General features: G+C 49.4%; 1 protein-coding gene across 6 annotated transcripts in view; it reads left to right on the top strand.

Annotated features, from left to right (window-relative positions):
* Positions 1-15,964, top strand: part of ATF6 (activating transcription factor 6) — a 408,864-nt gene that overhangs the window by 104,570 nt on the left and 288,330 nt on the right. For all 6 annotated transcript variants that reach the window (XM_073356217.2, XM_073356211.2, XM_073356213.2 and 3 more), the window contains one exon: positions 15,596-15,736. In XM_073356217.2, the coding sequence (XP_073212318.1) occupies positions 15,596-15,736 (141 nt within the window). The remainder of the gene's footprint in view (positions 1-15,595; positions 15,737-15,964) is intronic.

Consider the following 15,964-nt stretch of genomic DNA (forward strand, 5'->3'; position numbering starts at 1 on the left):
AATCAACAAGCTTTTCTGACCGAGTATGATTTCCTCAGTTGGTCAGCCATGGCTAAATTCCAGTAGCAGTTGCCCGAGGCCTCGCATGAAGAATTCTGGCCATTTGTTGCGGAAGGCTGTGTCAAGGTTCCCTCCCCACTCTGAACTCTGGGGTACAGATGTGAAGACCCGCAAGAAAGCTTATTTCTACCAGCTTAGGTTAAAAACTTCCCCAAGGCACAAATCCTTTTCTTGTCCTTAGACGGTATTGCTGCCACCAGACAAAGATTCAGGAACAGTACCACTTGGAGTTCCTATTTCCCCAAAATATCCCCCCAAACCCTTTCACCCCCTTTCCTGGGGAGGCTTGAGAATAATATATCAACCAATAGGTAAACCAAGTGAGCACAGACCAGACCCTTGGGTTTTTAGGACACTAAAAACCAATCAGGTTCTTAAAAGAAGAACTTTATTATAAAGTAAAAGAAGCACCTCTGTAAAATCAGGATGGAAGGTAATTTTACAGGGTAATAAGATTTAAAACACAGAGGATTCCCTTCTAGGCTCAACTTCAAAGTTACAGAAGACAGGAATAAACCCCCCTCTTAGCATAGGAAAAATTCACAAGCTAAAACAAAAGATAATCTAACACATTTCCTTGCTATAACTTACAATTTTTGTAATCTTAGATGGTTATTTCAGGTAGAGTTTTAGGAGATTTTTTTTCCTGCCCTGGTCCCTCTCTGTCCAAGAGAGAACAACAAAGAGAGCACAAACAAAAACCTCCCCCCACAGATTTGAAAGGATCTTCTTCCTTTATTGGTCCTTTTGGTCAGGTGCCAACCAGGTTATTTGAGTTTCTTAACCCCTTACAGGTGAAGGAGGGATTTTATGCTACCCGTAGCTGTATGTTTATGACAGGCTGCTTGGTGACTAAAATGATATTGTGGACACTGTGGCCAGGGTAATGGCCTTAGCAGTAACTCTGAGGAGGGCTTCCTGGTTGAAAAACTCTGGGATCACTCTAAACATCCAGCAAGCCATCAAGGACTTGCCCTTTGATGGCAGAGTCTTGTTCTTGGACAAGATGGATGATACCTTGCACTGCTTCAAGGATTCCAGGGCTACTTTGAGGTCCTTGGGAGTGTACATGCCCTTTGCACAAAGACGCCACTATGGGGTTCAGCAGCAGCAACAATAATGCTCACAACATTCCTTTGTATAACGTTTCCCCCCCAAAACAGCAAGACTACCCTAGAAAGAGGGATAGATCCCACCAGAGAAGCGGTCGGGCTCAGGCTTTGGACAGTCTGCACTCCCTACCTTGGTGCAGGCCAACACCCATTTAACTGGTTTGTTCATAGCACTGGTCCAGTCATTCCTCTGCCCCCTCCCCCCCCCCGTCCCTCTCTTATCCCTTTGGGGACAGGCTGGCCTGCTTTTACAATACTTGAGACTTGATAACCTCTGACAGCTGGGTCCTAGAAACTGTCAGATCGGGCTAAGCCATTCAGTTCCTTTCCACCCCCCCCATTTCCCTGTCCCTCTTCAGGGACTCATCTCATGAGACACTGCTCACCCCACCACCACCGCTGCCCCCTCCACTACCCCCACTGGCTGTTTACCATCTGCCTCAGCTCCTTCCTCTGGACTCAACTGCTTGCTTGGCTTGCCACTCCCTATTTCCACCATTTGCGCCTGAAGTAGCAGCCAGCCCAAAATGACTTTGTGCAAGCGCACGTGGGTGCATGTGCCCCCCCCCCCCCCCCCGGACTGCCCACCCCACAGCTTTTTCCCTTGCTAACTGCCCATTTTCCCCTTGTAGCGTTTTGCCCCTCCCCTTTGCCCCAGCACCCTTACTAGCTCCAGTTTGTTTGCCTGCCCTCCCCATTTCCCTCTGCAGCCTTGTTTGATTGGCCCGCCCCAGCCTCCGAGGCTAGCCCCTTGGTTTCCCTGTCCTACCTCCAGCCCGCTTAGCCCCTTGCTCCATGCGCCCATGCCACCTCCCATGCGCTTGTGCCACTCCCCATTTTAGTTTGAACCCTCTTCACTGCACCCCCCAGTGCTGTTGTATCCCTCCCTCCTCTAGTGCAGCTAGAGGAGCCAGAATCCCACCTTGTGTCAGTAATTGACCCCCTAGCTGCTGATTTGCCCCCCTGGTCCAGCCCACCCCTTTTGGCGCTCTCCTCCCCTGCCTGCAGCCTAGCGGAGAGGAGTGGTCAACCTGCTTCCCCTTTCCCCTCCTCTTCGGTGTTTTTTTCCCCTTCCCTCCCTGTTCGTGATGACGGGGGATAAGGTGGGTGGGACCCCTCCAGAAGACCCTGCCGCCCCTCCCCCACCTGCTGCCCCGTTGTCCCCTCGAGCCTCTACCTCTGCTGCTGCAGCTGAACCACCTGCTACTGCCCCTACTGGGGCACCGGCAGTGGTGGACACCGGGATGACCTCCACTGTTGCCACGTCTCCCCCGCCCACCACCTCTGCTAGCATCTATAGCGGCGGGCACCCCTTCCCGACTTTGACCAGGAGGCATGGCATCCATTGACTCCTGGTGCCCGCCTCGCCCCATGTAGAGACCTACATGTGGGCGTTGGCGAGGGTGGTGGTGCCCATGGCCATTGTGGTGGCCTCCAAAATGTATAGCAGGGTCGTCTTCTTCCTAGTATCGGAGGCCGCCGCCCAGGGGGCGGAGAAGAAGGGCCTAGCAGTTGGGGCGGGGTGTTCGTCCCTCTAGAGCCGCTTGAGGACCTGGGAGTCCACCTGGTCCTGACCTCCGTCCCTCCCTTCCTGCCCAATGCCACCCTATTAGCTGCTCTCTCCACCTTGGGGAAGCCCAATTTCGTTGTCAGCCCTCTTTCGTTGGGCTGCAAAGACCCTGCCCTCTGTCACGTCTTTTCATTCCGCCGGAGAGGTGCTCGAGGGGTCATTCCTGGTCCCATACCGGGGGGCCCGGTACCGAGTGCATTATTCAACGGGGGAGGCCTGGTGCTACCTCTGCCGGGCAATTGGCCCAGCAAGGAGGAGCATCAGGGACCCCTGAGTCCCGGCAGGGCGCCAGCCCCGTCATTGCCGGCGCCCGAAGCCACCCCTCCTCCTTCCCAGCCCACCGCTGCTCCCTCTCGGGCTCAAGGGGCACCTCCCCGACTATGTCCAGATGAGCGGGAGTGCCCCACCTCCACTGCTTGCATCTGGCGGGGCCTGTGGAGGAGGGTGTGGCGGGGATACCACCGTGGCATGGGAGAGGGCCCGTCCCAGGGGGAATCTTCCCTCCCTCGTGCTGCCCTACCGTTACCCCCCCAAGTCCCTGAACCATTGCCTCTGCCCCCTGACCAGAAAGGGGTCACCGATGCCGAGCCTTCCGCTTTGCCCATGGGTGTATTCCATCCACCGGTGCCAGCTGGGGAAGACGTGGCAGCACCGGAGGAGCATATCGCCCCTCCACGGGAGTCCCTCCCCTCTGAGCCCCCAGTGGAGCCCCTCCTGCCCCGGTATCATCTGAAGCCCCTGTGAGCCCTGAGGCGACGGTCACTTCGGGTGGCGGCAGGGAGAACTCCGAGGTGGTGGAAGGCAATCTCCCCTCCATATATGAGGAGATGGAGGCTCTGGGTCTGACCCCAGTCACCCAGTGGGAGGACGACCCTTTGCCAGTGAGCCTCAATCTGGGTGACCTCACTCCATCCCCCATTTCCCCATGCTCCCTCCCCCTAACCGTTGCTTCTGCTCCCGCCTCCAAGGAGCCCCTGGACTCCTCCATCAACCCAGCCGCAGAAGGCACCTCGCTGACAGCCGCCGAGCCTGTTGAGGCGATGGCCAGTGCCATATGGCCGGGACCCGAGCCACCAGGGGCACCCCTCTTTGGTGTGGAGCAATCTACCTCCCTCCCGGGCAGAGGCCTTACAGAAGATAGTCCACCTCCTGATGCCATGGCTGCCAAACCTACCATAGAGCCTGCACCCGGCATTGGTGAGAACCCCCTCCCCACCTCACGAACCCTTGAGCCTGACCAGGAAGTGCCACCGCCCAGTTGCTTGGCTTGTGGAGCCCAGAACCTCACCTCTGCCCCTGCACCTGATGCCGACCCTGTCCCTATCCCCTCCACCTCCCGTGATGTTATTGCCGCCCCTGGGGCTGTCTCCTTCCCCTTTCCAGTAGATAACCCCCAGGGAGCGGCCTTTCTGTTTCCCTGTCCCGCTTCTATGACCTGGAGAAAAGGAGGGGGGCCAAGAAGCATGTCACCTGCCTTCTGGCAGAGGATGGCAGCCCCCTCACAGATCCGGTGGAGATGTGCGGGAGGGCAAGAACCGTCTATGCAAACCTTTTCTCCCCAGATCCGACCGATCCTAACGCTTGCAGAGTGCTCTGGGAAGAGCTTCCTACAGTCAGCGCGGGCGACCGAGACCAGCTAGAGCTGCCTGTCACTCTGGCCAAGTTCTCAGAAGCTCTCTGTCGTATGCCCACCAATAAATCTCTGGGCATGGACAGGCTGACCGTGGAGTTCTACCGCATGTTCTGGGACGTCCTCGGCCAAGACCTAGTCACCGTCTGGGCCGAGTTTGCAAAGTGGGGTCCTCCCTCTTTCGTGCAGGCGAGCTGTGCTCGCCTTATTGCTGAAGAAGGGGGTCCTCCGTGATTTACGAAACAGGCGTCCCGTCTCGCTCCTCAGCATGGACTACAAATTCGTAGCAAAAGCCATCTCGCTGTGACTAGGGTCCCTGCTGGCGGACGTGGTCCGCCCAGACCAGACCTCCACTGTCGCGGGCCGCAGCATCCTTGACAAGCTGTGTCTGGTCCGGGAACTCTTGGGACTCAGGAGTAGGGATGGTCTATCGTTCATCCTCCTGTCCTTGGCGTTCAACGGGGTGGACCATGGGTATCTCCTGAGCACTGCGAACGTTTGGCTTCAGACCCCAGTTTGTGGGTTTTCTACAGGTGCTGTACGCCTCTGCAGAGTGTCTGGTGAGGCTCAATTGGATCCTGACCCTGACTGAACCGGTCAGCTTCGGGCGAGGAGTACGGCAGGGGAACCCCCTCTCGGGCCAGCTGTACGCTTTGGAGATGGAGCCCTTCCTCTGTCTCCTCCGTAGGAGGTTGACGGGGTTGGTGCTGCGGGAGCCGGAGCTGCTGCTGGTCCTGTCGGTGTACACCGACGACGTGCTCCTCGTGGTCCAGGACCCGGGCGACTTGGCGCTGGTGGAGGCTTACCAGGCCATCTATTCATCAGCCTCCTCTTCCCGGGTCAACTGGATCAAGAGCTCTGGCTTGGTGGTCGGGGATGGCTGGCAGGCGAGCTCCCTCCCACTTGCGCTTCAGGCCATCTGGTGGAGCGCGGGTCTGCTGCTCTATCTCGGCGTTTACCTTTCTGCCATGCATCCCTCTCCGCTGGAGAACTGGCACGATTTAGAGGGCAGGGTGGTAGAGCGGCTCCAGAAATGGACAGGACTACTCCGGTGCCTCTTCCTTCGAGGGAGAGCACTGGTGCTTAATCAGCTAGTCCTGTCCATGCTCTGGTACCGGCTCAACACCCTGGTCCCAGCCCCAGGTTTCCTGGCCAACCTCCGGACCTCGATTCTGGAGTTCTTTTGGTCAGGACTGAACTGGATCTCTGCAGGGATTCTCCATCTACTCCTGGAGCAGGGAGGGAAGGGCCTGAAGTGTCTGCACACTCAGGTCCATGTCTTCTGCCTCCAGGCCCTGCAGAGGCTCCTTTATGGTGCAGGTAGTCCGGCGGGGAGTATACTGGCGCACGCCTTCCTGCGCCGCTTCCGAGGGCTCCAATATGACCAGCAGCTCCTTTATCTCCATCCGAGAGGTCTTCCACGAGACCTCTCCGGGCTGCCAGTCTTCTACCAGGACCTCCTCCGGACCTGGAAACTGCTTTCAATGACCAGGTCCGTGGTGGCCACCGAGGGGGCAGATCTCCTCGTGGAGCCCCTGCTACACAACTCCCAGCTCCGTGTGCAGGTGGCGGAGTCCCCCCAGGTGTGCCAGAGGTTGGTCCTGGCAGAAGTCAAAAGAGTCCGAGACCTCCTGGACTACGACCGGAGAGACTGGCTGGATCCTCTGATGCTCGCTCAGCGCATGGGGCTCTTCAGACCTTGTACTCCCCGGCACATACTTCAGGAGGTGAGGGCCACTTTGCCGCCCGCTGCTTGGGTTTACCTCGACCGGGTCCTGCACCCGCCTACCCTCCACCCCAGGCCCTCCGGACCTTTTCATCGGGCTCCTTCCCCGTGGACCCAACCGACTCCCCTGCCCCTTCATAGATTCATAGATATTTAGGTCAGAAGGGACCATTATGATCATCTAGTCTGACCTCCTGCACAATGCAGGCCACAGAATTTCACCCACCACTCCTAAAAAAGACCTCACACCTATATCTGTGCTATTGAAGTCCTCAAATTGTAGTTTGAAGACCTCAAGGAGCAGAGAATCCTCCAGCAAGTGACCCGTGCCCCATGCTACAGAGGAAGGCGAAAAACCTCTAGGGCCTTCCAATCTGCCCTGGAGGAAAATTCCTTCCCGACCCCAAATATGGCGATCAGCTAAACCCTGAGCATATGGGCAAGATTCATCAGCCAGATACTGCAGCCTGTCTGCTTCCAGACCACGCCAAGGAAACTTCTATACACGCTGATGCTCCACAACCTCCTCCTGGCTAAAGTGGCCATCTATAAAACCAGGGAGATGAGGTTGGCAGATGGCCACTGTGACTGTGGGGCCTATTTCCGATCCTCCGTCTGTTCATGCATTGGGGCAGAGTTCCTCTGGACTGCGTCCACTTACTCCCTTGACGCCTTTGAAGAGCAGTGGGCGCTGTCCGGGGTTCTCTGCTTGGTGTCCCCGTCTGGTTCCCTTCGTTTGACCCTTTGACCACACTCCTGTCCCTGTTATTTCATTAGTTGTCCCCCGTAATTATTTGGATTTCCAGGTCTTGTGGACCCCCCTCTTTCTGGATCCCAATAAGGGCTACTTTGCTGTGCCCAACTGGCCTGGGTATATCACAATTTGTTTAACTGTTTATCTTTACCAGCCAGTTTGCCCAAAGTGTTTGGTAATGGTGCTTGCTCAGGTTTGCAAAGGCTGGTGTATATCCACTTTCCATTGATTAAGTGATGAACCAATTAATATATTCCCTGAGGTTCAGTGCTGGGAGCTGGGTGGATTTGGCTGGTGCCTTTTTTTGTGTAATTCTTTAGTGTCTCTGGGAGCTATCATACAATCTAGCTGGGTGTGGGGCTCCACATGCAGTTGTGCTGAGTGATAACAGCACCTGGAGGGGTTTGCTGCTGGTCACTAGCAAGGCATTGTGAGAGACAGCCCAGGCTGGAGAGAGATAAGGGAGCACAATGGTTCCGCAGTCCCAGGCTGCACCCCCTGAGATCCCGTCATAGTGGCATGTTTTTTTCAAACCGCGACCGACAAAAGTTTTGCTGACAAAAGTGGTAGTGTAGTCATAGCCTTAGTACCTTTCCCAGACCTGAGGAAGCTTATAAGCTTGTATAACTTGAAAGCTTCTCTCTCTCTCCAACAGAAGTTATAAAATATACAACCTCACCCACTTTGTCTCTCTCATATCCTGGGATCTATAAGGCTACAATTTTTATTTAGCATGTGCATAGTCGTCTAGCCAAGGATGGCATCTTCAGTGGTGTGATGCAGTTCTTCTAGGCCACCGCTGAACCTAGTCACCAGGCATTAATCGACAGTGTGCGTCATCGTCTGTGTTGCCCTGCAGCTGCACAAAGGGCTGTCAGAAAGGCCACAGTGATACTGGTTGACTGCACAGAGACCTTGCCCGGTTCGGAACCTGTTCAACAGGGACCACTGGCGACGGGGCAGGTCAAAATTAGGCAGGCAAATTATGGGGTCGGCAACGAGGGACTGGTTGGGAATTTATAAAAAATATCCATTCCTCTCGCCAGAGTGTTTCCATCCTAACATCCTGGCATGGCGGATGAGACCATAATGCGTGACGTGATGGCAGATGTGCAGCTGGTGGTTTAAAAAAGTTGTTGTGCAGTGGCAGGCTTGAGTTGGCACGTACTTTCTCCAGTAACTTGCCAGTGGCAACCTCTCGTCTGATTGAGGAATAGCAATATTGCTCAGGACTGGAAGCCATGGGAGTGGAGTCAGACGCAGGGTGCCAGAGATGATACGCATGGCAGCATGTAACTGTGTATCCACCAGTTTGATGTGTGATGATCAACTCCAAACTGGTGCACAGTACTCCGCCACTGAATACAAAGTGGCAAGAGCTGATGTCCGCAAAGTTGGAGCACGAGCACCCCATGATGAACCCGCCAGTTTGCTAACAAGATTTTTGCATGTCTTAACTTTAGCTGTTGTCTTCTTCAGGTGAGCATGATAACTCAGTGTGCGGTCTAAGGTCACACCTAGATAGACCGGTTCTACTTCATGCTTCACCTTCTGACCATTCAGATAAACCTTAAGTTCTTGGGTTGTGTTTGCATGATGAAGATGGAACAAACTGGAGACTGTTTTTATGATGCTTGGCTGGAGGCACCAAGTCTTTCAGTAATCAGCTAACTTTATGATGTCCCGGTTTAAGGTGGCATCAAGCTTGTCGAAGGCTACAATAACACTGCATAAGATAACAATGGGTAGGATAAGCCTGACATTTAAGATAAGGTAATGAGTAAGTTGTGCATGGACAGTGTGTGAACCTTGCATGCTGTACAGGGACTGGTTCCTACCAAAGTGACCAAGCTATCCCCAAGACGTGAAATGCAATGTATAGTGAATGCAATGTAACATGTAAGTGTATATAAAAGAAGTTTGCTGTGTAACTTTGGACAACTGATATGTCCTGTACCCACCCCCTACTCTTCAGCCTGAACAACTGAAGTGTAGTTTGATTGTATGCCAATAAAGAAATCTCAGTGATGAGTTTGGAGTTGAGCTGAGTTCTTGGGAACTGTGTGAATAAGGTCTCAGAGGCTACGGAGTGATTAAGGTCTGAGAGGCCACTCCAGTAATGGGAAGGCAATGAAATACCCCAGGCTCCTCCTCTGACATTTAAACTGAAGCTGATACTGCTCACAGTAAGGTTACCCAAACTTGACGCTAAGGGTCATATATAGTTTGCAAATAATCACACCTGATTTTTAAAAGCAAAAATTAATGCACGATACTTGCATCTTCCTTGACTGACTTAATAGAAACTTCTTGTGGTTTGAGTTCACTAGCAAATAACTCCTGCAGTTGACAATTTTTTTTTTCTCACCCTGCAGTTGTAGGGGAGAGAAGCTGGACTCTTCTGACCACTTTGGATAGTATTTTGGGCGCTGCTTCTAGGAGAGGGTCTGAATCTCTGCTGATGTTGCTCTGAAGTGGCCCAGCAGATGGTGCCCTCATCAGGATAGTAATAAGGAGGAGGTGGGTAGAGAGAGCTCTTGGCATTGTGGCAGATTTGTCTGGAGTTTGTTGGGAAGGAAACAACTTTGTTCTGGTATTTCCAGGCATTGTCAACTGGTCATTTATCCTGTTAGGAAAAAAACCCCAGCTCATATTCAGAGATTATCCCATCCCCAAAAAGCTTTTATAACTGAACGCGTTTGTTGGTATGATATCACTGTTGGCTTGAGTGTACAAGTTACTGTACAACTTAAATGTCAGTGTTCAAAAATCTAAGTGCACAGGATTTGTTGAGCCAGATTTACAAATCAAATCCAGTTAAAGTTCTTGGCAAGAATGGCTTTCCACATTTATCAAACTGACATACAAACCGGAGAAATAAAATACTGCTAAATACCAGGTGCTGTAGAATGCCTGGAGAACTAGAATCTTTTCAGAGACAAGGGCACTGCTGTACACGCCCCCCCACCCCCCCACCCCCGTTGTCTAATTTATCCATGTTTCTAAACAAATGTCTGTACAAGGTAATTGGTTCTCCTTTCTTTGTTCCTTTGGATTTATTTCCATATTTTAAATGATGGCCCATAGATCAGCCAGCTCAGTGCCCAAATGCAGCCTATGGTTGCTCTCCCCATGTAACTGCAGAGGGAGGACAGAGATGATTAGCTACTGTCTTTCTTGTTGGTGTACTCAGCCAGTAATCCGTTTCTAGATCATGACCTGTTTCTTGGCCCATGATGCTTGGGCCACATCTCTCTTCCTGCAAATATTGGAAGCCACTCAGGCCTTGTCTACACTACAGAGTTAGGTCGACCTACGTATGGCAGCTCCAGCGGTCAGCCTGGGGTGGCAGGGATACGGTGGTCAGCCTCGTATGCAGCTGACAGCAACGGCAGTCAGCCCAGGATAGCGGGACTCTGGCGATCTGCCCAAGGCAATGAGGCTCCGCCACTCAACCGCAGAGTTCAGCCCCGGGTTTGCAGTGGGGCTCGGGGCGTTGTGCTCGTGGTGTCAGCCCTGGTCGTCAGCCCCAGGGCGGTGGGGCTTGGAGTCCCACCCATCAGCTCCGGGGCAATAAGATATTCTCCATCTTATTCTCTATCCCCTTTTTAATGATTCCTAACATCCTGTTTGCTTTTCTGACTGCTGCTCCACACTGTGTGAACGTCTTCAGAGAACTATCCACGATGACTCCAAGATCTGTTTCCTGATTAGTTGTAGCTAAATTAGCCCCCATCATATTGTATGCACAGTTGGGGTTATTTTTTCCAATGTTCATTACTTTACATTTATCCACATTACATTTCATTTGCCATTTTGTTGCCCGATCACTTAGTTTTGTGAGATCTTTGTGAAGTTCTTCACAGTCTGCTTTGATCTTAACTATTTTGAGCAGGTTAGTATCATTGCAAACTTTGCCACCTCACTGTTTACCCCTTTCTCCAGATCATTTATGAATAAGTTGAATAGGATTGGTTCTAGGACTGACCCTTGGGGAACACCACTAGTTACCCCTCTCCATTCTGAAAATTTACCATTTATTCCCACCCTTTCTTTCCTGTCTTTTAACCAGTTCTCAGTCCATGAAAGGATCTTCTCTCTTATCCCATGACAACTTAATTTATGTAAGAGCCTTTGGTGAGGGACCTTGTAAACGTCTTTCTGGAAATCTAAGTACACTATGTCCACTGGATCCCTCTTGTCCACATGTTTGTTGACCCCCTCAAAGAACTCTAATAGATTAGTAAGACATGATCTCCCTTTACAGAAGCCATGCTGACTTTTGTGCAACAATTTATGTTCTTCTATGTGTCTGACAATTTTATTCTTTACTATTGTTTCAATTAATTTGCCTGGTACTGATGTTAGACTTACTGGTCTGCAATTGCCAGGATCACGTCTAGAGCCCTTTTTAAATATTGGCATTACATTATCTATCTTCCAGTCATTGGGTACAGAAGCTGATTTAAAGGACAGGTTACAAATCATAATTAATAGTTCCGCAATTTCACATTTGAGTTCTTTCAGAACTTTTGGGTGAATGCCATCTGGTCCCGGTGACTTGTTACTGTTAAGTTTATCAATTAATTCCAGTTGATACCAAACTGGGAGGGGTTTCATGCTCTTTAGAGGGCAGGATTAGAATTCAGAATGATCTTGACAAACTGGAGAAATGGTCTGAATTAAATAGGATTAAATTCAATTAAGACAAATGCAAAGAACTCCACTTGGGAAGGAATAATCCGTTGCGCAAATACAAAATGGGAAATAACTGCCTAGGAAGGTTTCAGAGTAACAGCCGTGTTAGTCTGTATTCGCAAAAAGAAAAGGAGTACTTGTGGCACCTTAGAGACTAACCAATTTATTTGAGCATGAGCTTTCATGAGCTACAGCTCACTTCATCGGATGCATCTAAGGTGCCACAAGTACTCCTTTTCTTTTTGCCTAGGAAGGAGAACTGCAGAAAAGGATCTGGGCTTTATAGTGGATCACAAATGAAATATGAGTCAACGATGTAATACTGTTAGAAAAAAGGGAACTTCATTCTGTGGTGTATTAGCAGGAGTGTTGTAAACAAGATACAAGATGTAATTCTTCCATTGTACTCAGCGCTGATAAGGCCTCGACTGAAGTACTGTGTGCAGTTCTGGGCCCCTCACTTGGGAGAAGATGTGGACAAATGGGAGAAAGTCCAGAGGAGAGCAACAAAAATGATTAAAGGTGTAGAAAACATGACCTATGAGGAAAGATTGAAAAAACTGGGTTTGTTTAGTTTGGAAAAGAGAAGACAGCGAGGCGCATAACAGTTTTCAAGTACGTAAAAGATTGTTATAATGAAGAGGGTGATACATTGTTCTCCTTAACCACTGAGGACAAGATAAGTAGTAAAGCAGATTTAGGTTATACATTAGGAAAAACTTCCTAACTGTCGGGTAGTTAGGCACTGGAATAAATTACCTAGGGAGGCTGTGCAATCTCTATCATTGGAGGCTTTTAAGAACAGGTTAGTCAAACACCTGTAAGGGATGTTTTAGATAATACTTAGTCCTGCATCAGTACATGGGACTGGATTAGATGACCTATTGAGGTCCCTTCCAATCCTACATTTTATGGTTCTATTATAAAAGTTTCAGTGAAAAGATTTAGGGAGAGGAGAATAAAGAGAGACATATTTCCTTTATTAAAGCAATTGTTAACTGTTTTTAAAGCTGCTGGAGAGCCAAAACAACTGACATATGAAAATTGAAACTGGCCTGGAAATAGCCTCATTGTGGAGCACTGCACACCCTTCTGAATCTGAATCCTTCCTGAACTGTCAAAAGTTGCATAGTGCATGAAACAAGACTTTCACCATCTTCGCCTATCCCAGGATGCTCTCTGCATATCTTCTTTGGTCAGTCTGTTTTGACAGAGGCATTCTCTTGGTCAGCCCTTTTCGCATGTTCCTCTGGCTGCCCAGTGGCACAACTGCCATAGCAGATGCCCTGACTTAATTCTTAACACCTGTCCCAGATATTTCTGTCTTCTTTTCTGAGTCACTTTAGAGATATGAAGTTGTTGAACTCTCTGACAAATGTCTGCATTTGTTATAAACTCATTCCATTCACACCCTTATTTTAGAAGAAATTGGTTTGGATTTGACTGAGTTATAGTTTTATTGTTTTGGGGAAGCATAAAGGTAAGAAAACAGTGTGCTGCACATGGATGCTTCACTTAGCTACACACACATTCACTGCCTTAATTTTCATTAGAGTTTTAAACTAGCTGTGCTATGAAATTAGCTGAGCCAGCGTTAGCTTTTATAGCCTCCAGCTTCAGCCATCTTGCTTGCTTCCCCTACACCTTTGGACCTTGGGACTACTAGAAATGGGGAGCATGATTCTGCAGTGTGGAGCTCCTATGGCACGTGAGGGGGTTCTTTCCTGTGTCCCTCCAAACTTGTGTGAGAGCTGATAGTGTCTACCAAATATTTCCAGGTTATGGAGTTTACACACATTGTTTTGTACATAACTGCCTCTCAGGTCTTTTAGTAAAATGTTTTCGCATCCTCTTATGAAAGGAATGCAGAGTGCTGCCGTATTTTATTATGAAAAGGGTGTATTGGGGGGGTATTTTAATATGTACTCTGTTCCCAGTTACTCTGGCCCCTTTGATAGTAAATTAGAAGATCTCATAGAAGCTGGACTGGAACACTTTAATTGTTTCTCAATCCTGTGGAGTACTTATAAATACAACAGTGACCTGTCTGCAAGCAAGTCTGTAGCATTGATGTCCAGTCTTCCACTGATTTACAGCCTCTCTTCCTGGAGGATCCAGTTGGAGGCCAGGTGCTATCGGCTGCAGTAATGCTTTAGTTCTGGTGTCAGGTGCTGATTTGTTTCATCACAGGTGCGGTTGTTTTGCCTTCTAATCTTCGCTAGCCTCTGGGAAGGAGAAGCATATCCAGCTGTTGGAGGGAAAAGAAAGGGAGAGTGGAAGTTAAAAAGACACATTTTATAGAACAATGGGTACACTCTTTCACGGTAAACCTTGCTGTTAACATTACATAGCACATGTGCTTTTATTTCAAGGTCGCATTTTGCCTGTCATTGGGGGTATGCCGGTTTGGTGTGAGAGATTACTCACGCAGGGCCGGGCAGCAGAATTTGGCTTGCAGGCAGCCATGGTAAGCCACAGTCTTTTGGCTCTTTAACCTTCATAACATGTGGGAATGGCTTCAAACAGCAACGCCCTCATTTCCCATACGAAGTAGCTGTTGGGTTGCCCATTAAAAATGGATTGGCAATTTAAAAGGAGGGGCTGCTTTTTCCAGGTTCATGTACAGCAGAAACCCAAATAACACCCCCCCCCATACACCCCCCCCAATTCTCTGGGATGATGGCTTCACCCCTCCCCCCACCACGTGGCTAAAAGCGGGGAAGATTTCTGTGCAGCCACAGGCAAACAGCCCAGCAGGAACGGGCAACTCTGAATGTCCGTTTACTAAAACCACCCTATTTCAACGAAGTGACCATGAATGATATCACTCTCCTGAGGGTAACACAGAAAGATAAAGAACGGGACCATAAGCTGCAATGCTTTTTTCCGCAATGATTCCCGACTACGTGCTACTGGCTTGGCATGGTAAAGTGTCCTACCATGGAGGGCGGAATAAGACTGCCCTCCCCAGAAACCTTTTGCAAAGGCTTTGGGAGTACATCCAGGAGAGCTTTATGGGGATGTCCCTGGAGGATTTCCGCTCCATCCCCAGACACGTTAACAGACTTTTCCAGTAGCTGTACTGGCCGCGAATGCCAGGGCAAATTAATCATTAAACACGCTTGCTGGAAGTTCATCCCAATAAACATTGAATTGTTTGCATCTTTGGACTTCGGGTATTGTTGCTCTCTGTTCATGCGAGAAGGACCAGGGAAGTAAGCGAGTGAAGGAATAAGCCCCCTAACAGTGACTATTAAAATTACCTGCATAGATGCATGGAATAGGAGGAGTGCTAGGTAGCGCTGGTTTTGGCCATCTTGTTCTAGGGGCTTTATAGAGTTTGGTAATGTGGAGCTCCCCTACTTTGACAGCTGTGGTAAATGTGGTCTCCTATTTGGTTGATGGAATAATATTAAAATCTGTGTTAGTGTCCTTTATGTATATTGCCAAGCCATATTTAGAATGATAATGGCTAATTGTTAGGTTGTATCCATAGATACGGTATCGCCTAGCCTGTTGTTCGTTGCCAACATAGGTCTCTTGCAACATGAGGATATTGATGTTGTAAGTCTTCAGCAAGTTTCCAAGGTACTCACATTTTGACCATGAGAGTTCTTCAACATTAAGTTGCAGGATTCTTATTCCAGGGCCTATTTGGCACGTTGTATGGCCCTGAGGAGGAACTTTAGGATTTGTTGAGTTGCTGTTCTGATGACCAGGAGATCATTGAGTGATGTTCGGTCGCTGAGTTAATGGCATTCATTGTGAATTCTCACTTAACAGAGTGGGCCCCGTGAAGGCTTCCATCTTCCATTCTTCCTTTAGTGCTACTGTGAAGCGATGGCAATTAAATATATAAGTGAACAATTTCTGCCCATGGGCATGGGATTTGGTGATACATATCTTACCATGTGGGACAACAAATATGAAAAGCCATTAGTTATCCAGTTAGAGTATTTAGTACCATATGGCAGTGAGTTCCACATCGTATATATCTGTTCTGTTCCTCTTGTTATAGTTATGGGTATGTATTTTTGAATTTCAGTGTATTTGAAAGGGATCCCAATGGAGCTGAACCCAGCGGGAGCCTTGCCCACCGCAGCAGAAATCTGCTGGAGTTCTCAGCCAGCCAGAAGCTCAACACTGCTCAACAAATGCCTAACATCATCTCCCAGAATAAGGAGAGGTGAGGTGAATATATTTAAAATTTAAAAGTACTCGCTGTCCATAATGCTTTTATGCTTTGCTCTGTTGCCTTCCATTTCCCTGTGCATCATGAAGCATAGTTATTAAGTGAGCATTGTTAGGGCAGCTAAGCCTAAAAATTGAGTGCCATGAAAGCTGATTCCTCTTGTACTGTAGTTACAGGATCTTCCTGACGAGATTCCTCTTTAAGGCCCCACCTTGATGCACT

This window comes from Lepidochelys kempii, chromosome 8, assembly GCF_965140285.1.
Source record: "Lepidochelys kempii isolate rLepKem1 chromosome 8, rLepKem1.hap1, whole genome shotgun sequence".
Taxonomy (NCBI): Eukaryota; Metazoa; Chordata; order Testudines; family Cheloniidae; genus Lepidochelys; species Lepidochelys kempii.